The 22,354-nt window shown below is 38.0% G+C and overlaps 3 protein-coding genes, 1 long non-coding RNA gene and 1 pseudogene across 12 annotated transcripts; 3 read left to right on the top strand and 2 right to left on the bottom strand.

The window, feature by feature from the left end:
• Positions 1 to 694: 694 nt before the first annotated feature.
• Positions 695 to 2,238, top strand: LOC103411690 (protein ROOT INITIATION DEFECTIVE 3-like). Its single transcript, XM_008350324.4, has one exon. It carries the CDS (start codon positions 896 to 898, stop codon positions 2,135 to 2,137), a length of 1,242 nt encoding a protein of 413 aa, XP_008348546.3. The 5' UTR covers positions 695 to 895; the 3' UTR covers positions 2,138 to 2,238.
• Positions 2,239 to 3,520: 1,282 nt separating this feature from the next.
• LOC103411688 (B-box zinc finger protein 22-like) lies at positions 3,521 to 5,292 on the bottom strand. Its single transcript, XM_008350323.4, has 3 exons — positions 5,001 to 5,292; positions 4,453 to 4,890; positions 3,521 to 3,983 (listed from the first exon to the last, which is right to left on the bottom strand). Exons 1-3 carry the CDS (start codon positions 5,175 to 5,177, stop codon positions 3,702 to 3,704), a joined length of 897 nt encoding a protein of 298 aa, XP_008348545.3. The 5' UTR covers positions 5,178 to 5,292; the 3' UTR covers positions 3,521 to 3,701.
• A 1,910-nt stretch (positions 5,293 to 7,202) lies between these two features.
• On the top strand, positions 7,203 to 11,061 carry LOC103411694 (E3 ubiquitin-protein ligase CCNB1IP1 homolog). 8 transcript variants are annotated; one of them, XM_070819357.1, is made up of 11 exons: positions 7,203 to 7,427; positions 7,525 to 7,667; positions 8,496 to 8,572; positions 8,701 to 8,808; positions 8,922 to 8,994; positions 9,421 to 9,466; positions 9,583 to 9,613; positions 9,776 to 10,031; positions 10,125 to 10,291; positions 10,567 to 10,804; positions 10,879 to 11,061. In XM_070819357.1, the coding sequence occupies exons 4-11, from the start codon at positions 8,739 to 8,741 to the stop codon at positions 10,883 to 10,885; spliced, it is 888 nt and encodes a 295-aa protein (XP_070675458.1). In that variant the 5' UTR covers positions 7,203 to 7,427; positions 7,525 to 7,667; positions 8,496 to 8,572; positions 8,701 to 8,738; the 3' UTR covers positions 10,886 to 11,061. The 8 variants fall into 8 exon arrangements, with proteins under 8 accessions (XP_070675458.1, XP_070675453.1, XP_070675452.1 ...); XM_070819352.1 differs by having other exon boundaries at positions 10,534 to 10,804; XM_070819351.1 differs by lacking the exon at positions 8,496 to 8,572 and having other exon boundaries at positions 10,534 to 10,804.
• Positions 11,062 to 11,515: 454 nt separating this feature from the next.
• Positions 11,516 to 14,668, bottom strand: LOC103411687 (NADH kinase-like; annotated as a pseudogene).
• Positions 14,669 to 15,991: 1,323 nt separating this feature from the next.
• Positions 15,992 to 19,234, top strand: LOC108173161 (uncharacterized). Of its 2 annotated transcripts, XR_011579500.1 has the most exons (7): positions 15,992 to 16,252; positions 16,554 to 16,593; positions 16,848 to 16,914; positions 17,010 to 17,191; positions 17,558 to 17,614; positions 18,754 to 18,819; positions 19,103 to 19,234. It is a non-coding gene; the product is annotated as an uncharacterized lncRNA (long non-coding RNA). The 2 variants fall into 2 exon arrangements; XR_011579499.1 differs by having other exon boundaries at positions 17,558 to 18,819.
• Positions 19,235 to 22,354: the final 3,120 nt, after the last annotated feature.

The raw sequence follows: 22,354 nt of genomic DNA, 5'->3' as shown, positions 1-22,354 counted from the left end.
CATGCAATTAAATTTTTCGGTCTCAAGGTCACTGTTCAATAGTGACGTGCAATGAAACATGTTGAGTAATGAATTTTATCATAAGTTCTCTAATTGTATTGTGTATACATGTAAAAACCAATAGTCGCACAACACATAAAATTGAAGATGAAAAAGTTGCACATCTAAAATTTTCCGGCAATCGAAAAAAAAAATCCGGCCACTATGACGGTGGTCGACAACAGTTTCTGGCACTAGCACAGGTGTCATATGCAATGGGGAACAAAAATATAAATGTTTCTATACATAAAAGTGTATTTGCCGCCAATTTATGGCTTAATCCAAAAAAAAGGGAATTAATTAGTAGTTTTCTTTAAGGTTGATAAATCGTTTTTCCTAAAATCATTATCTTAAAATTAATCTTGTATTTACATTTTAATCATTACTCACTTACTTTCTCTCTTTCACACGAAAACTCCACTCTTTTAATAACTTCCGTCACATGCATATCATGTCTACAATATCCAGTAGCTTTATTAACCTTCCAAATGAGACCTAATTCTAGAATCAAGTCAAAATGAATTGAATAAGACAGGTACTAGTAAGACTAATTTCTATAACCGTCATATCGTCACATAGTGCTACCAATCAAGAAACCCGGTTGGAATCTCATCATTTCATAGCAGACTTTCATGCAACCATATAAACCAAAACAAGAACTCAGACCAAACCATCCAATTTCCTCTAACAAAATCAGAAGCAGCCAAATTTTGATGATAAGCACCTTGTTTTGAACGCCCCCCAAAGAACAACCACCTGAAGTTCCTCTCTTTAAACATGCCCTCCTCGTTTTGCCACCTCCCTTAAACCCTCCCTATTCCATGCCTTACATTGTCTCTTAGCCTACCTGAAAAACATGTCCTCTTCTTCCCATGAAATTGTCCTCACCAGCTCCCCTGACGGCCCGATTATCGCCTACGATGCTTCCTCGGGCACTGCTCTAGCACAGTTCACAGGCAGCAGGTCCCCGCGTCGAGGTCTCACCATTGTTGGGAAGCCTTACATTGCTGCCTCGCACGTATCTCCCACCACCGGTTCTGGTTCAATCCACCTTTACAACTGGTGTTCTTCATCTGCCTTGCATAACTTCCAAGTTCCGGAACCTGTTGCCCCCCTCGCCGCCATGTCTGACGGGGCGTACCTCTTTGCCGGCGGCCTGTCAGGGAGTGTTCATACATTGTCCATCCCGTCTGGGGATGTGCTCAAGTCATTGGCTGTGCATAACAAATCCGTGTCCTGCCTCGGGATCAGCGACGACGAGTCGCTCCTGATTTCTGGCAGTGATGATGGAAGCATTGTTGTTGTTCCTATCTTCCAGCTTGTGGCGGCCTCAGGATATGTATTATACGATAATGTGGAAGACCTGGTGTTGCATAGGTTTTCTGCTCATTCGGATTCGGTGACTGCCGTTGTTTCTGGTGTGGGATTGTACACCTCCCAGGTTATTTCGTGCTCATTGGATGGCACATGTAAATTCTGGAGCCTCTTGCCCGCAGCGCTCCTGCTTACGGTTGTGTTTCCGTGCGCTATTTTCGCTATCGCATTAAACCCAAGAGAACCCGAGTTCTATGCTGCAGGATCAGATGGTTCAGTACACAAAGGATTATGGAGAACTGGAAAGAGGCAGCTTGTAATGCAAGGCAAGGACTTGATCACCTGGAGTCCAAAGCACGACGGGGGAGTTGTATCTGTGGTGATGGTGAACGAGGGAAGGAATTTGTTATCGGCTTCGGAAGACGGGAGTGTCTGGGTTTGGCAAGTTGATGCAGGACAGGTGGTTATGGTTCTCGCTAACGAGATGGGGAGCATTAGTGATCTGGTGGCAGCCACGGGCACAAACTACAGCAAAGGGCAAGATTTCAGCGCGAGCAACAGGGGTTATCGAAATGGGAGTTGCGAATTTGGGTTAACTGGAAAAGAACTGACGAGTATGCCGATAAAGATGTTAAAAATGGACGAGATGTTGAAGGTGGCAGCAAGGGATAGAAGCAGAGCGATTGATATGCTCGAATCTGCCATCGGAATGTATGAGAGGCTCTTGGAACTCATCCTCAAGGAAGCCAAGAAAAGTAGCAGCAACAACAAACAACGGTCATGAAAAGGATAAAAACTTCATACACAATTTCTATCTGCAAAAATGTGTTATTCAGACAAATGTATATCTCTATATAATACACACAGCGGTAAACATTGGTTCTATTTTCTCTTCGCCTTTCGCGTCCGCCTTCCTCAAGAAAAAATAAAACAGATGCAACGTTTAGTGTTTGTTCAAACGGGCACTAACGCAGAATTGCTAATGTCACATTCATCATATAGCGTTCATTAGAATGGAAATTCATCAGATACAGAAACATAAGAGTACAGGGTGCGGTTTAAAACCGCCCTAACCATTCAAATCGTCCAAAACCAAATCAATCCGACCGGTTCGGTTCGAATTTTACACTGTAACAACATAATCGTCAGCCTAAATGAACCAAACCGCGAATAGTTGATTTGGTCTGGTCTACATGAAAATGAAAACTACCTAAACCGCGTCTACCCCGTTAAACAGACAATACAAGAAGCCTAATGAAGGGATATTTCCTCCATTGCATTTCTTTTTTTCTGGCTGGTACTTGTAGGCCAACCATTGAAGTATAAATTCAAACATTTAACAGATGCACTCTTGTCCTATTTTCGACAGGTTGTTCATAATTCAAATTCCAGATGCAATTTGATTTGAAACATTCCTAACAATAAAAGACACGTGGCAAATTAACCCCTAATACAAAACAAAAACAGAAAGCATGATTTGACAATATGGAAGTTCATAAAGTAGTGGTAGGCATGGGGCTGGGACTAGGAATATCATGCACAGTGAACAAGCACAGAACGTTCTAGTAGATCATATCTGATATCAGTCAAAGGAAAATTCTAGGCTGCGCATTTAAATTCCGCCAACAATTACGCCATAGGGTGACGGTATCTCAAATGAATCATGATACCGGCAACTTAGCATCCCAGTTGTATAAGAAACTGAAATCATAATGCATCACAGTTTTAACAATGTCAAATGAAAGAACAAGCTAGGGTCCAGCCCTTGTGAGCCTCTGTGCAATTGCATGAGAAAGAGAGAAGCCATGCACATGGCATGAGAGGCAAAGAGTCATGGGCAGGTCATCAGTTGTTTAGATTGTCTAAGTTAAGATCTCACATCAGCCCGACTGAGATATTTTTTATAGCATAGAAGTACCAAGGGATCAAGAAGTAAACATAGATTCAACGTTTCTTAGACATTGAAGAAGAACTAATCTCTCTATTTTCATCAAAACGAAAAAAGTGCTTAGAGAAATTTGAAAAAAAATGAGTATTTTAACATGTCACGAGGTAATGGAATATATGACAGTCTTACATAAACACGAGATTTACTTCATTGAATTTCTTGAGCATGGTAATAAGACTTTTTTTCTATCCAACAAAGGAGAACCTTAATAAATCTAAATGGGTAAAAATCAAATCGAATATATATGCAGTAACCAGATACAAGTCATACATATTTGTATTATCGCAGATTGATGTTTGCAAACACTTATTCTACCCTAGAGGAGAAAGAACGGTACAACAGATACTATATTATAAGCACAACAAACAAACCCAGCATACGGTAATTTTTGTAGCAGGGACTAGAACTGCCTACAATGTTTTGAGACAGTACCATTATGTTGGGAACAAAAAGGGTTTTCCATTTGTGAGTGGCAGATGTCTGGAACAAACATTGTAGAAGAATCAGACGGATTCTGAAGACTTTTTGGCCAGTATAGTCCTGATGCTGTAGGTGGGGAAGGTATCTGTGGCACCATCCATGAGGCCTCCGGCACCTCACCTATGCACTCATAATCGTCCAGTTCCTCCTCAGATGATCTTAAAACTGGTGAGCCATATTCCCCAAGTTTACCGCAGTCAGCCTGACATCACAAGAAAGAAGCAACATTATGCACTTGTATAACCATAAAGCCTAGAGAAGCAGGCCATCACTCATCAGTCATAGAAAATTCAAGAGTTTTGTCGACGGCCTAACTTCAGCCAGTTATTCCATAATCACAGGACCTTTGTAACACAACAGCGGTAAAAGCACTTTATGATGACCTAGAGAACAAGCTTATAGGACATCTCCTATTTGCAAAAATAAAGTGCAATCATCCGAATCTCTATATACTTATCCATTAAGAGTTTTGAGACCCAATATCCAGTACTTCGCATTCGAATTTTCATGAAACCGAAAAATTGGCACCACAATTACGAAAGGTTTCTCCAAAATCAATTGTTAAGTGCAATCAAAATAAAGAATGCAATTTGCAATATTGCAATAGGATAATGATGGTTAAATAAATCAATAATTATAAGATTAGCATTGGGTGCAAAGAGCGCGCACACCTTTGAAGATCCATTATCAATGTAGCCAAAGCTCTGATCAAGATCAGAGAGTCCAAGAAACTCATCTATATAACACTGTGGAACAGTCCCAGCTGCAGAACCCCCAGTAAACGACATCCCCCCGGCAACTCCGGGCAGCGCCGCCTTGCACTCCACCGGCAACGAGTCCTGCGTTTCACATCTAGACACTGAGCCAGAACCAGACCCAGGACGTGACTTCATAGTAGAAGAAGACGCATCAGCACCAACACCAACACCAACACCAACCCCATCACCGTCGCCGAAATCCGGCTGAGCCGGCTCAGGCCCAACCTTGATTCCGGTAAGCAAAAACCTCCGGTGAGCTGACACGAAGCTATTAGCCGTGTGAACGGCAACATCACATTTTCTACAGAGCAAAGCTCGATCTTCTAAGCAGAAAAAGTACCCAACTGCCTCCTGCAAAACATTATCTCAAAAATTCAAGCAAACCCCAATTCGAATTTCATGTTTTTACGATAAAATTTCTCAACTTTTTCGATGTGGGATTTGAAATCATTGAAGTTTACCTGGCAGATATCGCATTTGGGCATGTGGGAGGAGGACAAAGGAACCCTCTGGTGCTTGCTCGCGAGCTTGTTCGCTTTGTGAACCTTCTCGTCGCACGCCCAGCAGAGAGCCGCCTCATCGGCGCAGCAGAGGACGTTCGCCTCCGCTGCCTCGCAGACGTTGCACTGTATCTTCATCTCTCTCTCTAAACCCTTCCAAAATCTCTGCTTTTGTGAGTTTGTTGGTGATTCTCTCTCTGCAGTTGAAGGATGAGGAGTGAGAGTTAAAAATGAGTGACATTTTATGAGGACAACGAGCAATTTCAAGGTGACACGTGGAGCGTTTTAACAAGTGTCGTGGCTTAGGAGGCCGCCGTTGCTTTGCAACTGTAAATTGGACGATATTTCTGTTTACAAAGAGTAATGCTAATACAAAGAGTAATGTGGAGAGTCACATTATTTAAAAAATTTACAAAACCCAAGGAAATGAAGAAGAAAAACTCTTCGTATACCATAATCATCGTTTAATTAACAAGTTTTTCTTAATTATTATTTTATTAAATAATGAACTAAATTTAAAAATATGATTAATTCAAATGATGTAGATATCCACATCAAATACCACCTAAAGTGATATGAGAATGTTGTAAAAAATGAATAGCATTACTCGTTTACAAATATCTTTGCGGATCCAGAGAGCTCAACTGACATTGCGTTCCGACAAACAAAAATTGACAACTTCATTCGGGTCGGGTTTTGATTGGCTCTTATCTTTTGTCTATTGAGTTTAAACGTAGAATTAGCAATCGGCTCATCCTATACATTTAAATTTTATTTTTATTTGAATGAGTTTAATAAAAATGATCTAATTGTTTTAAGAAAAAAAAAACAAGTAGTATTAGCGAAGTTGTATAATAAATGCTAACACGAAAACGAAAAAAATTTCAGTGTCTATATTGGGAGGGCAACTTAGAAAGAGTGGGAACCCCAACGGCCTAGTTTAGAATGGACACCGGCCGGAGCAAGTTGGCAACATATGGGGGGTACCAAAATTAATGAGAGGGCTCATTGAAGGACCGGCATTGTTTGGTAAGGGATGGTACACCTCTCTTGTTGAGTTTTTGAACTTTATGAGATGAGATGTAGGAACTAATTAAAGGTAGGTGTCCCTTAGTTGAAGGATTATTGAGGCTATAAAGGCTTATTAAATCTGCCTTAAATATCATCTAGTTTCAACTTGTGTGGTTGTAAATAATTTAATCTCATGTGTCATTTGTACAATCATATAATGTAATGGAACTATCAATTTAAATAAATAATTAGCTCTCTAGGTGTCACGCCATTAAATCATAGTGTTCAAATCCTGGACAGGCGGTGAAAGCAATCAAGCTGGATACAGTAGAGTCATAGTTCGATCTTCTTTCCATTACTTAGACGTCTGATGGAAAACTTACATGAAATATATATATTGTTATGTGTTATTTTGTCTAATAATGCAGTATTATATGAAAAGAAACTTAAATATGCTTTTCATTAATGAACATGAACCCTACATGACAACACGCATATTTTATATAAGACATTCTCCTAGGCATAATAAGGTGACTTGTTGCCTTCTTCCAAGGGTTTTAGGACATTTGTTGAACTCCTTGTATATGGGTTGTTTAAGACTTATAAGTCATGGTGCATTGAAAAAGGTTGACTTGAAATTTTGAACTTATTTGGAAATGTTCACTTACTTGAAATGAAGGTAAAAAAATGAGGCTGAGATTTAATACTTTTGAAATCTGACTATATCTAAATATCATATTGACACGTCTTAAACATGAAATGTTCTTATGTTTTACTATAAAAATTAAAAATTAAAAACGAAATACCAAACAACTCTTTAGTTTTTATCGAAATTTGAAGAAGCAAACTGATTAATGAGTGATGGAACGGAATCAAATCGTGATCATTCAACACAGTTAGTCCGATGATGCGGGTAGAGGCTAGAACAAGATCATGATCCATCGTATTGGCAGGAATTTAGTTCAATGGGGGAAGTATTCGGTTGGGTCTGCCGAACAAGGAATTAAAGTTCGGTGCTGGGTTAAGACAGTGTTGAGAGTTTGGGCTCGAGTCAGCCCATTGTTTCACGTTCATATTAACCCGACCCGAATCTCATATCTCGATGGGCTTTTTTTTTTTTGGAATTAAATTCAAGGAGCGTCTCGTTTTCACAAAGAAAGCTCAGTGAAGCACATTGTACCCGCCATTTCTAATTCGAATCAGAAGAAGCCGTACGCGCACCAGTCTTCCCAGCAGCAAGAACATTTCCCGCCAAATCCGTTCCCAAACCGCTAGGGTTTCTCTACACTTCTCTCCCGCGTCCTCTTCGAATAGCTGTAACTTCATCTTTCCGATTGGAAGAGGCAAAAAAGAACAAAGAAACTTTCAACTTTTGCGGTAAATCTCTGTAAAGTATTACAACTTCGTATTTCGGATTGCATCGCCGATCTATCATCTGTAATTTTCGATTTCATTTTACTTTTTGGCGTTTCAGGAAGATTTCGTACGAGTCGGATAGACGGCCGAGTTGGACGAGCGGAAGATCACAAGCGGACGGTCTGTAGTTTGATAGCTGAAGGTTTTGTTCTGAAGTCAACGGAATCAAAGCTTTGGAGCAGAATTTTGGTCAACGTTCAGGTATGATTCTCTGTGGAAGTAAAAGTTTAACAACTCTCTTTTCACTGTTTGGTTGCTGAGAAAATGTTAAAAATCAAAGGAATTTACGTTGGTTATTTATTGAGGAAGAAATCGAAATCATATTGTCAGTGAACATAAAGTTATTTCCTTTGCCGTTTCGATGAATGAAAAGGTGTAATTTATGTGAAAATATGTCAGTTGGACAGATTATTATTTAAAATGATATCACTAAGTGATTTGAGTGTAGGAGCACAATACCCTAACTAGAGCAACGTAGAAACCAAGGGTGTTTTCAAGTGCACAAGACGAGGGATAGAAGATATCCGTAAGCTCTTTTTATCCTAGACACTTAGACAGGATAGTATATAGTGCACGAGAATAAATATGGAAGTCATAGTTGTGGAAAGAACTGATCATGTAATTTGTTAAATAGATGCTTAGTTGGAACAAGTTACAGGTAAAATTTTCTTTGCTCGAATTCTGATAAGTTGTGTCATCTGAGTTTAGAACCAATTTTGTCCATTGTTAAACTATAAATTACTTGACAGAAATTCATCAGACTTGTGTATAATAATCAAAATATGAGAGGTACTGGAAAAGAAAAGTTCCTCTTACTTTTTTGATCTTCAAAGTTATCTAGTTAAGATTTCAAAACTTGTTGCTGCTTTGTTGGAAAGATTGTCTTACGCTAAATTGATTTTGAATTCCCAGTTGTGAGTTGTAAAAACTATCTCTGAATTTTGAAACCATCATGCGGCCTTTATGTCAATTATGAATAGACCCGTATCTTATTTTTACTAAGTTGCTTTCATGTCAAATCACTTGCAGGATGGTATTTTGTGAGTATTTCCAAGTCACAGCATGATTTTATCCTTCCTGGTTTCTCATTTGCAGGATGGTATTTTGTGAGTATTTCCAAGTCACAGCATGATTTTATCCTTCCTGGTTTCTCATTTGAATTGAAACCCGTAACAGAAAGCATGTAAACCAGTCAAGATAAGCGTTGTTGATTACCATGTTTTATGTGCCCCAGATATGCCAGTGCATTAGAGATTGTCTTTGAAGGTTGAAATGAGATGCAATGCGTGTTGGCGAGAACTGGAAGGGCGAGCTGTTTCTACCACATGTGGCCACCTTTTGTGTATCCTGTGGAGAGGAAAATTTTTCCTCGACATTTGTATAAATTTAACTTTCTTGTGGAAATAGGGTTGTTGGTATATATGAAAATATGAATTTCCTTAACAGTGTGAAAAGGCACAGAGGATGCGGGCAAGATCCTTGGCAGTGACGGAGCGTGTCCAGTTTGTGATCAAGTGCTCTCTAAGAGGTAAGAAACTGTATTGATCTTAGAATGTTAGCATTTTCTGGGAATCTGTATTCTTCAAGCCTTTCAATTAAGTGTGCAGGTGCATTGAGCATACATGAACATAAATGAGAGGGTGTCATCCTTTCTTTTTTAATAAGTAATATGAGAGTGTAATTATATGCACTGTATCAGTATTGAATAACTGCCGAAAATGAAATTTAGTCTGTTGCTGGTATCAATGGTTGCTGCAGAATCATTTTTCATGCAGCAACTAGTTTGAACAATTCGTGATAGAACCGAAAATTCAAGCTATAATATGACAGTTCCTGCCACCAATAAAACTTAGCGTTTGGAATGGAAACACTCTGGCAAACTTATTTCCTACGTACATATAGCAGTTGTCTTATTTTCATTTTGCCCATCTCATTTATGCTTTCCTCTTCGCAGTCATATGAAGGCTTTTGATATCAATCCAAATGATGAATGGATAAGTGTAAGCAAGCAATCACCGACTAGACCCAGATTGCCTTCATACCTTATATTACTTTTCCTTTTGTGTTTGTAGCTTCTGTATCCTTTTGATAATGCTCGCAACATATTCTGTTTCAGATGGCCATGATTGGAGTGTCTCCACAGATATGTATCCTTTTCTATTTTTTTCTGCAATTGAATAATCTGATACGGTGATTGGTGGATTTCTTATGAGGGAATAACGGAACTTGATTAGGTTTTTATCGTATTGTATTCAATGTTTTGTAAAGGGACAATGGAAAGGACATCTTTCCCTTGACAGTATTCCTAGTAATGAAGAGTGCACACAAAAGTGTCATGTTCTACATTGGCCAAAGGGAATTGGAAATGCAGTTCAAGATGAACAGAATACAAGCTCAGTATCGGCAGAAATTGGAAGCAATGCAAGAGAAGTTTGGTGAGAAAATGGAACAGCTGCATGCCACATACCAGAAAATGGCAAAGAGGTGCCAAATGATGGAACAAGAAATTGAGAGCTTGTCCAAGGATAAGCAGGAGCTGCAGGAAAAGTTTTCAGAGAAATCCAGGTCTTGTTTCCATACCTACTGATACTAATTCCTGAGGCATATAGTCCCGTGATTGGGGCCCTCGTATAATGATTTTCTCTATTCATGTACCAGACAGAAGAGAAAATTAGATGAAATGTACGATCAATTGAGGAGTGAGTACGAGTCAGTTAAACGATCTGCCATCCAACCTTCGACCAATTTCTTTTCAAGAAACGAACCTGATATTTTCTCAAACCAAGCTAACATTATGATGGATAACAGAGAAGCTGTTAGAAAAGGTAACTCTTTTCCTTTAAAGTTGCAGAAATACTGTATGCATCAGCTAATTGACTCTACACAGCGATAGTTTCTATGAAATACCAGAAATAAATTTTAGAGCAGTAAATAAAATCCATGTTAACTTTAATAACCCTCCTAAATTCTGGACGTTTGATTCTATAACGTGACTGATCTAAACATGATAACTTCATTTTTTTAATTTTGGCTCAAATATTTCCAAAACCAGTTGATTTATTTCTAGCAGATTGGCCGGTTCTCACTCCTGAAACTCCAGGGCCGAAGGAGGATATATGGCCGGCGAGACAGAATAGTTCAAACTCTGGGGGACCTTTTGACATCACGCTTGAATCACCAGCAAAACAAGCTGCTATTCCAGTTGATGCTGGGAACAGAAGGGCTGGTGGTCACACTATGTTTGGAAACGGAACGAGCAACCCCTCAACGACTCTTAGGAACATGATAATCTCCCCAATAAAGAGGCCTCAGTTCTCCCGCCGTCCCCAAATGTTCACGTAAGTTGTAACAAACATTCTGCCAAGTTTACATAGCTATTCATTCTCTGAATTTTCATGACCTGGTTTTTCAGGTTCTAGGCTCGAAGTTGAGTGCTCGCTGTTCGCTGAAAGTCATGCTGGCTATGTTTACAGCGACTGTAATTTTCGTTTCTTTTTTTCTCTGAGAAAATGAGAAAATTCTTGCAGACCTTATTAAAAACCAATCATATGCTGTAACAGAAAAATGCATCAATTGTGACATCATTTACTGTAAATATTTTCGTTTTTGGTGAAGCAGCTTCCGATGACATGGTTATAGGCATGGTCGTTACACCCCGGAAGCTGATTCGCCCCTAACCCTCCCCCCACCCCCCCTCACTCTGCTTCACTTAAGTAGATATAACTAGTAACGCGTGACATGTTTATTTACTTGGAATGGAGAAAGTTACTCGCGTGCTAGTAAACGCAGAGGGTGTCAGGATTCCAAATATTTCCAATATCATTTCAAGTAAAATGTGTCGTGTGATGCAAGGATAGCGAAGGTGCCAAGTAATGCTAGGAAGACTAAATCTGTGGACTAAATTTTATAAACTAAAAATGACATGGAAGTTGATTGGATTTTTACTTAAACGTTGATAAACTTGCTCATTTTTATTGGTGACACATCATTTAGTTTGCAAAATTAGTCTACATATTTAATCTTCCTAGCATTACTTTGAAGGTGCCATATGATTCAATGGTTTTTTATTTCGTTTTCTGCTTTTCCGTGATTACAACGAACATAGAATTGTCATTAATTGGTGGGTGCAGATATACGAAAGATCGGCAATCATAGACCTTTTTCTTAGCAGATTTCTACGGGAAATCAAAGAATCAAAACCCTACAACCTGAACACATGTTTACATAAGTTCCGGCGATATGCACAGCTCGTATCTACAAAAAAATTTATTTCTATCTCGACATCCCTCCTCATGTTTCTTCACTAATGTTCTGTAAATGGTGAGGTAAGAAAACCTTCAAAATTGGGGCATTGGAAGATATCTCTATGGCATCGCCATCTTGTATAGAATAGCAAACATGAGAGCCGTCAATGTATATGACCCCCTCTTTAGACAACCACGTCGCTTCCATGGACTGATGAGATTTGATTAATCCGTGCATTAAGCTCGAGGCATTGCCTGGCGAAATGGGCTCTCTTACCATATAATGGAGATCCTGAGATAAGATGGGCATCGGAAATCCGCCTGCTGAGAGCATTGCAGCAGTTGATCCAGCAGCTGCTGAAACTCTGGGACCACTTGATCGAGAATGCACCAGCAGGGAACATGGCTGGTCATCCTTTTTAATTCTGCTTGTAGGCGGGGAGGGAAGTTGTGGAATTAAAAAATAAAGATAGATACATGTTAACAATAGAAATAAGTTGAGCATACAACTATGAGACCATGGAGGAACCTTACTTGAATGACAATCGCGAAAGTGCTGCCGGACATGGATGTGAAGTTAAAATATCATTAAGAGCATAAGTTGGAAGCACTTCTGAGTTAACATGTATTGATATCCTCGTCAATTTGGACGGATTAGCTACTCTCGAGGATGTTGTCCAGCACCTAAGAAAAGAAAAGCAAATCTTCAAAATTTATGATACTTCAAAAGAATTGCTACGCTGCACTGGAAATCACTGATTTTTCTACAAATCCTTCACCTCATATCTCCAAAATGTATAATAACATCACATTTAGGTTATGCAGAACTACTTCACTAGAAGTTGAAAATACAAAAGTTACTTAACTAAGCCTCTTCTAAGTGAGTGGGCTTGCTTACAACCAATCAACCACACTTAATGAAACGTATTTCTGGCAGGCAAATAGATTTCATTGAGTACTCTACTTTAAAACAGGACCACTTTAATCAAATATTTCCTTACAACTAAAAGGTTGAGCACGGCATAAAACTTACATTAAAGATGAATGTCAACGTCTTTTGTTAATGTTAGATGTTTTCTCTCCTTCCTGTACTGACTGATCTTACAGACACCCTAGAGTGAAACTAGTCACTAGTCGCCGATCATCATGAAGTCAAACTCATGGTCAGTCTTGCATGTTCAAAGTTGTTGACTGTTGCACTGCAAAGATAGCCTCTGCTTCTATTAGCATCAAACTCATTCCTGAGCTTCTCCACCTAACCAAGTCAAAACCAGGCAAAAAGAAAAGAAGGATGAACTGATTACAAGCCATGGTTAAGTGAAACTTAGTGGACTAATACGCTAATATAAAGAATGAATCTCTATGGCTTAGCCAAATAAAGGGACTAACCTCCTCAGGTTGTGTGGGGTCAGAATTCACTCCTAGAACTGGAACCGAGTCATCAATGAAATGGCTACCTTGTAATAGAGTGCCATCACCCCCAACTGTAACAACAAGGTCCACATCACGGATAGGCTCTGATAGATTGCTACGTACTGTAGGTTTCCACTCAACAGGCTTCTGGCGCAAAATATTCTGACAAAAGTTTATTGCATCCTTGTGCACCTTTTGCCTGTTCTCCAAGTAATGTAGTATCTGCAATTTCTCCAAAAGAAAATGAATTACAAGGGTGCTTTGGGAAAATCATAACATGATGAATAAAGAAGAAACGAGTTACTTGTACGCCCTTGGAAAATTCACAGATTTACTTGTGCGCCTTTGGAAAATTCACAAAAAGATGGAATGGAACCAAGCCATCCTTCTGAAACAGCAAGGCAATAAATGTCCGGAGCACAATTAGAAGAGCAAAGCTCGTGGCTCTCTGCTCCTCAATCGAGGCTCCATTTACAGGAAAAATGAAGAAAGAAATAAAAAAGTTTATATTCCCACAAACAAAGACATTGCTAGTGAAGAGATATCGTGTCCTTGACTAACACATCTGTACAATTACAATGCTAAAAGTTAATGGTGAAACAATTCTAAACCTTAAATTTCATAAACTCCTCTCTCATTTTTGGGTATGGCATTTTCTTATTTACCGGGTTTTACCGTGAAATCACAGTTCACACAAATCTATAGCGAATTGTATTTGATCCAACAGTTTTCTCAAACATCAATTCAGCTTGTAAAAGCCATGATCATACAAAGTACGGGCCGAGAAACTAGTATTACCATTATAAAAAAGAATCCTGGACAAAGAAATAGTGGAGTTTTTCTGCAAGCCCTAAGCACACGAACCAACCATAGGCATCTTCAAGCATGATACACTCATACATGATTCTACATAAATAGACAAAAACAACACAAATATGGTTAACACTACAATGTCTTGAAAATTGGTAAAAAGTAGAAATCTTTTTTTACCTTTATCACTTGTAATCCCACTTTTTCACTCGAATTTCAGACTTGTTGAGTTCATTGGCTTCGCTTAATAATAAAATCTCAATTCTGTTTCCAAGTTTCTTGGCATTTCGAACCAAATTTATTAACATAGGCATTTTAACAAACAGCTTGAACGCTAAAGCTGAAAATTGCAAGCGACACAGTAAAACAAGCATGGCAAGCAGTTCGAATATGAGGGTCCACGAGAAGGATCATGTTCTAGCGGACAATGAATCAGAAAGGATCACAAGCAGCATAGTAGTACCTGAGGGTTGGTGATGCGAGATAGACAGTCTGATTGGGCGACTGGGTAAACGTCGAACGGTTTTAACAGCAGCAACAGTCTCCTCCTCGCCATTTCTCTCTCTCTCTCTCTCTCTGTATCTGTGAACGGTGTGACGGTTGTCCGGCCAAAGCTCCGTTTAGACTTGTATGTGGCGGAACTGTAACAGGCCTCACCGAAGAATTTGTTAGAGCATTTTTTTTTTCAATTATGTTTTTGGTCGAACCGTCGGGGACCCTATGCCATCTTCTAGTCAAAATGCTAAACATAATTTTGAACGAGAGTTTTACAAAAAAATAATTTTGAATGGATAGTATATCATACACATATACCATTTTCAACTGAATAAGTTAAACATAGCTCTCTTAATCATTTATTAGTTTTAAATTTATACTTTAAATTTATTCGTAATTTAACTAAACTATAGTTAAACTTTTTTCAAATATAGTTGTTGAATTTGAATTAATTATTGCAACTCAGGCGCTGAGTCGCAAAAAATGGCTAAGAGGGGGTTACATTTGACCAGTTTGATGGCCCTTTGGCCAAATAATGATCTAGTGAACTTCACAGAATTATAACCCAACTATCGATTGTAGATGAGGTTTTTTTTTTACTAATTAAGTTATTTTTTTAACTTTTGGACCTTTGATGCTCTCCATTATCGATTGTATATTATATTATATTATTTTTATTTTGTGATGAAATTGTTCCGTCTTTAATTTCTTTTTCTGCCATCTTTTACATGGAAACTATGTAACAATTTAGTTTTTTTCAGTTCAATTTTTAATGTATTAATTTATATGAAAAAATTTAAATTTACAGTTTATGATAAAATAAAATAAAGTAAATAAAAATGGTTTGTATCTCCCTCTGCGTTGAGTTGTTTTCTTTTCATTATTTTACCTAATTTGTCTTTATTTAATTAAATTGTTATTTTTGAAAGTTGTAAGAACGGAGGGGTGTTTATGGTATTATGAATGCTTTACTAAATTTGCCTTTCTTTCTTAATATTAGCAGTAAATTTTTTACTTTTATTTTTAAAATTAAAGAACAAGGGAAGAGAGTGAGGGGTATATTTATTTTATTTTTAAAAAAGTTACAGAAGATAAAATCACCTTGAGTGTGACAACCCGTCCCAGATTTTATTAATTTATAAATTTTAAAATGTGAAATTACAAAAACGCCCTAGAGACGAAGGTTTTGACTTTCATTGACTAACGTGTTGTGAGATGTACTAAATATTCTTTTAGCGTATTCTTGAGATACTCGACGATACGAAACAAGTATGCGCAAGCGGAAGTGAATTTGGAGTGACAAACCGAAAGTATTTTCAAGAAATAACCTTTCTAATTATATTATATTATCTTTAATATTAGAAAGCCAGAAGTCAAATTTGGTGTCTCGAGGCTTCACCAAAAAAAATTGGACTATAAAGCCCCTCAAACAAAAAAATCCACAACTAGCTAAAAATAATAGAAACAAAATATCAGGGATAATTTTGTCATAAAAACAAAAAAAAATTACAAAACAAAACAAAATTACAAAAGCAGTTTTCTTCCCACTATCTTGCGAGAATAATCCGCGTGATGGAAGCAAAAGAAACCGTCGTCGTCCCGCACAAAAACCACATCCGGAGGAACTCTTTCACTCATCTCAAGAACCACACCTGGAGGAAAAGAATCAATTTTCTTCCTACCAATTCTTCCTACCAATTCTCTCTCCTCCAACCACATCCGGAGGAACTCTTTGACTCATCTCAAAAACCACACCTGGAGGAAAATAATCAATTTTCTTCCTACCAATGAACTCTCCTCCACCAACGCCCCGGCCATCTCCAGGTACCCAACTTCCCAATTTTAAAAACTAGGGCTTTTTTTTCTGTCAGTTAATTTGGGAATGGTGACTATCTTACTCAATGTGTGAGATTGTGTGTGTTAAAAGAGATTGGGCATCTACAGAGCCACGGAAAATCCCCAACCAATTTTAAAAACTAGGGTTTTTTTTTTCTGTCAGTTAATTTGGGAATGGTGACTATCTTACTCAATGTGTGTGTTAAAAGAGATTGGGCATCTACAGAGCCACGGAAAATCCCCAAGTCCAGTTTTGATTTTCCACTCTTTTCATTTTTTTTCCTTGCAGATTCGTGAAAAGGATTGGGAGTACAAAGCGAAGCTTTTCCGTAAGTTTTCGATTTTTTTATGTTGGCTTTGTAGTTTGTCACTGATTTTGGTATTTTAGATTGCTTTTTGGGGAATTTAAAGTTACCCAGAAACTCCAATTGCATAATTTGTGGTTGATAATAAATGAGATTTTGTTGAAATGTGTGATTTGATCGAAATGTGTGATTTATATCATAAGGCTATGAAATTTTACTAAATTATGTTTCAAGCTATGGAATTTACTTAACTGTGTGTTTTACTACTATGTTTACAGACTATATACAAGAGCAGGAAATGGAAATCGAAGGGTTGGAAGAAAATTCTTGCGGATGACTTCAAAGGTATCTGCTATGTGTTATAAAATTTGTTATCTGTTTTAAAAGAAATTATGTGAAATTAATAGGAATGTTCTTTTCTGTTGTTTTCGATATGCCAGAAATACATTCGGGTGAGAGCGGGTTAAATACTTCCCAGCGGTTGTTATCTGTATTCAAAAGAAATTATGTGAAATTAATAGGAATGTTCTTTTCTGTTGTTTTCGATATGCCAAAAATGCATTCGGGTGAGAGCGGGTTAAATACTTCCTAGCGGTGTTTCCAAATAAAAGTATCTCCAGTGGTAGGTATCTCCTTCTCTTGCTGTTTGCATTCTACTGCCATAATATTGTTATAACAACATCATGTTAGGTTGAAAAAGAGTCTTCCTCGGTACAACTTTTCAACTCTCAATCTTAATCTTTTATTCTCAACTTCATTCGTTTTGGTCCTGTCAAGCTTAAATAGGGATTACAAACTTGGACGTGCATATATGTATACTTACCATAATTCATTTTTAGTTTCATTTTGGCAATCTTAAATAGGGTTTACAGACTTGGACTATTGGACTATTAATCGGTAGTGGGTACATATGCGTTTCATTTAGTGGTTTGCATTACTAATATCAATTCCCTGTCTACATTCTCCTCATTTCTTTTTGGTTAAATAGGCTTTGGTGCAGTGAATTAGGAAACAGAAATACAAACAGAATTACTACATTTCTAAGGTATTTCCCTCATTTCATTACTGAGGTAATTCCCTATTCATTCTTAAGACAATCGCAAAACATGTTTAGTATTTACTTTGAATGCCGTCAAAGGCCTCACCTTTTTAGTATTTGAATGATTTCAACGCCATCGTGGTCAATATTAAGCATGTACTTGCTTTTGCTTTCCAAACGGTGTTTCCAAATAAAAGTATCTCCAATGGTAGGTATCTCATTCTCTTTCATTTTTAGTTTCATTTTGGATGCAAATTTTTCTTCTTTTTGTTAGATTATGTCATGGAAGCTTCAGGTGGAGTTTTTTTTCACAGTAAGTAGAATAGAAAAGCGGGGTCGCACTTGGTGCGATGGCAAGTGCCTTCGCTTATGAGCGGTAGGTCTCGGGTTCGAGACTTAGGAGCAGCCTCTCCATAAATGGGGGTAAGGCTAGCCGACATTCACCTCTCCCAGACCCTGCGTAAAGCGGGAGCCTTGTGCACTGGGTACGACCTTTTTTAAGTAGAATAGAAAAGGAAGGTCATGCCCAAAGACTTACGAACTAAGGCAAAACACCATAAACAGAGACGGGAAAGCATAGAAATGGTACAACAACAATAATAGCAAAAAGTGACTGCATGAAGGGTAAGTGACTTGAAGTAAACTTCAGTCTCGACCCCATTTCTGTTTTGTCCATGCATTTTTATGTCGCCCATAAGTGAAATAATCCCCTCTTTGTGATCCTTAAAGTCAATTCATTCACCCACCATAAAAATATGAGAAAAAAACATATTATATGTGTCTTTATTGTTCTGTTTTCTATTTAGTACTCATATGTTCTTCAAATATGACACGCATCCTTACTTCTTTATTGTGAATGCTCTTCATTTGATGTTATATATTTTCTTGCCAAAATGTAAATAGGTAGAAAAATTAAACATTTGTCATTTGTTATAGCACAACACTATGACACAATTATCTAATCTGCCTCACCAAATGACACTGTCTGTTTTGTCCATGCATTTTTATGTCACCCATAAATGAAATAGGGATTACAGACTTGGACTATTAATCGGTAGTGGGTATATATGCGTTTCATTTAGTGGTTTGCATGACTAATATCAATTCCATGTCTACAATCTCCTCATTTCTTTTTGGTTAAACAGGGTTTGGTGCAGTGAATTAGTGGAGCATTCAAACAAAAATACAAACAGAAATACTGCATTACTAAGGTATTTCCCTCATTTCATTACTAAGGTATTCCCCTATTCATTCTTAATTTTGTTAGATGGTACACAATCGCACAACATGTTTAATATTTACTTTGAATGTCGTCAAAGGCATCACCTTTTTATGCCTATTGTCTTAACTTTGGTTAGGGTGGTATGTGTTTGGCTCGGGGTAGTTGTGGGAGGTTACTGAATATGTTTAATTCCCGTTTTCAAATTTTAATGCAATTCAATTACAAATAATGCTAATATTTGATTCTAACTGAACGCATTAAATTTTCAACAGGACGGCGATATGAGTTCATGATATGAAGAACCGTCAAGTGTATCAAGGCCAATTGAAGTTCTTGGATTGTTTTTATACTTTTTACTTAGCTTTTAGTTGCAACTAAATTATAAGGATCTTCTATGTTATTTATTACTTTTTTTTTTTTTTTACAAATTCTAGATAAATACTTTAAATTACTACCTGTATTATTAGAGATGATAATCGTCTTTATTTTATGTTTCTATATATTGAACCAATCCTCACATATAAATACATCTAAAATGTGTAAGTCGCGCGTAGCGCGCCGTAAGGAAAAAAGTGTCTTTCGCACGCGCGTGAGGACACTGTAATAGGCACTGCTGTGTATGAGAGAGTATCCATGTCAACAACTTCAAATTTATTGCTTCCTATTATGTGCAGCCATATCATACTTTCTAAACCATATACATACATAGACAATTACAATGGAAAAAAACTAACACAATAAACATTTAGGGGCGCGTAGCGCCCGTGATGCAAAAATGCCTCTCGCACGCACGTTAGTGCGTGCAGAGAGGCTAGTGGTATACTAATTAAGAGGACAAGTGTGTGTGTGCGAGTGGGTGTGTGTGTGTATGTGACGGAAATGGGGAAGAAAAAGAAGAAGGAATGGGGAAGAAGAAGAAGAAAGAAAGAAGAGAGAATTGAGGGACCAATCAGAGGGAGAAGAAAGGAGGGAAATGAGGGAGAGTGAGGAACGGGGGAAAAATGGGGAAACGGGTACCCAACCCGTGACCCATGCAAAACCCGTCCATTTCTCCATATTTTCCCGTGGTTTTCCACCGGATTTCTCACGAATTGGACCAAGCCACCACTCCCAATCATCATCTAACCCTTCCTTTTCCCATTATCACCCAAAATTGGAAGGAATTTGAGGGTAATTGAAGGGTTTTTCAAGGGAGTGCGCCAGAGGTGGGGTGGCGGCAATCCACCATTTCTGAAGCAAAACCCATCAACCACCACCACCATTAGACCCCCCCCCTTGAACCCATGATCAAAGCCCAAGCAGTGGTGGAGGCATCGGAACACGTTTGGAGGTCAAATTGAAGCACACCTAATTCTAGGGTTCCGACGGGTTTTGATAAAATTGGAGCCTTTCCAGGCCAAATTGGCCTTGGTCACAGGTATAAAGGTTGTTCTACTCATTGATATCTTCAAATCTGCAAATTTTGATAATTTTTAGAAATAGTTGAATTTTCCGGTGAGTCGGGCCGGCCAACCGCCACCCACGGCTGTGAGTGCGGCAGCGTGTGGCCCGAGGGCCACAAATGTTATTTTTAGGCTATATAAGATGCCTTGAATTCAGTTTTGAGAATTGAATGACGTAGATTGATCGTTAGAACTAAAATTCTCTAAGATATGTTAATAGGCCATTATATGAATCGACGACCCGACCATTAGATCGTCATCAAACTTTAATGGGTTATTATCCATAATATTTGAGGAATATAGGAACTTATGGATTGGGAATCTGACGTACGGATCTTCTTGAATTAGATTTGTAAATTCGTAAAATAAAATGTTAACCGCCACTTAGTTTTGGCAATTGGCGGAGATCCAGCTATTGAATCGCTTCGAAACTTTAGTATGTTATTCTAGAAGCATAATGTGGATCCTTGGAAGTTATGAATCAGAGATCTGATTTGTAGATCTTCTGGACCGAATTACGTAGACTCATGCGTGATGTAAGTTATGTATTGTATCGACGAGAATTCTAAGTTATGGTTTGATAATTGGTCACAGGCACCGATCATCTGTGACGCCTCGATGTTTGTACTAGGAAGATGTAGCACGGACTCTAGGTGAGTGGATCTTTTCCTTCTTATCGCCTACATAGATATGATTGGTAATTCCACAAACGTTTATAAATTGATTATTGCATATGATTACTGTTAATATTTTGAAGTACTAATGTGAACTACGAATGGCTTGATCCCTATTTAGGGTACGTAGGCCGTCTAACGAGACGTATGCAGCCATATAATAATTGAGACAATAGCCTTGTTTAAGGAATTGAGCAATGTGAGGGATATTGGTGAAAAATGTGTGTTTTAACTTTATGTTTTGGTGATGAATAATTAGTACACCGCATTTTATAATTGGAAATATTATGAAATGTTTTAAGTTTAGATTCCATTATGGCATATCCATACACATATTCTTTGCACATAATTATAGTGAATGCTCTGAAATGCAAAGGTGAATGCAGGACACACATGTAAGTTCAAGTAATTTAGGTAAGTTCAAGTAAGTATACGGTATTAGTTGAACTGATGGGGTTATGGTATGACTACATTTATGTTTTAAGTAACTCCGACACGGTCGTACAAGTTGCAATAGTAGGCAACTCCGGCATATTGTCGTACAGGTTACTTATAAGTCGTACATGTGGTATTAAATGCACTTTGAGCTCATAAACCTGCACCTAGGGTGATTGTGATTTAGCCAGAGATATGACACTAGTCTGTTTATAATGTCACCTCTTGCACCCTATGCTCACATTGGATCCAATTTAAGTGCACAGTCTTGTCATACAGACCATCATAGATAGTTCCGACTCGTAGGTGACTAGAGATTTATCGCCCAGCTATCATGAGAGCATAGTATTGAGCATAATTATATTACACCCAGTCTTGTCGTACAAACCCTTTAGTGGTTCCGACTTGTGTGCAGTGTAGTGTCGTATAGGTCATTGTAGTGATTCCGGCTATAATGAGCTATGAGCTATAGACTTAGCCGTACATGCCACAAGAGATGGGTCCGGCTGACATATCATTTGCATATGCGATGAGATATGAATATGTCGTATAGGTCACTATAAGTGACTCTGACTTGTATGCTAGCAATGATTAATGAGATATATGAGAAGATATGGATAAGTCGTATAGGTCACTAGAGATGACTCCGACTTGTCAGCTAGCATATGTAATGAATATGTGATGAGCTAGCATACGTGATGAATATGTGATGAGTTAGCATACATGATGAATATGTGACGAGCTAGCATATGTAATGAATATGTGACGAGCTAGCATATGTAATGAATATGTGATAAGCTAGCATACACAAAGAATATGTGATGAATATATGAAGAGCTAGTGTACGTGATGAATATGTGATGAGCTAGTATATGTAATGAATATGTGACGAGCTAGCATATGTAATGAATATGTGATGAGCTAGCAGACACGACTAATATGTGATGAATATGTGATGAACTAGTCTATGTGA

This window comes from Malus domestica, chromosome 03 (assembly GCF_042453785.1).
Source record: "Malus domestica chromosome 03, GDT2T_hap1".
NCBI lineage: Eukaryota > Viridiplantae > Streptophyta > Magnoliopsida > Rosales > Rosaceae > Malus > Malus domestica.
This window is presented reverse-complemented; position numbering and strand designations above follow the sequence as displayed.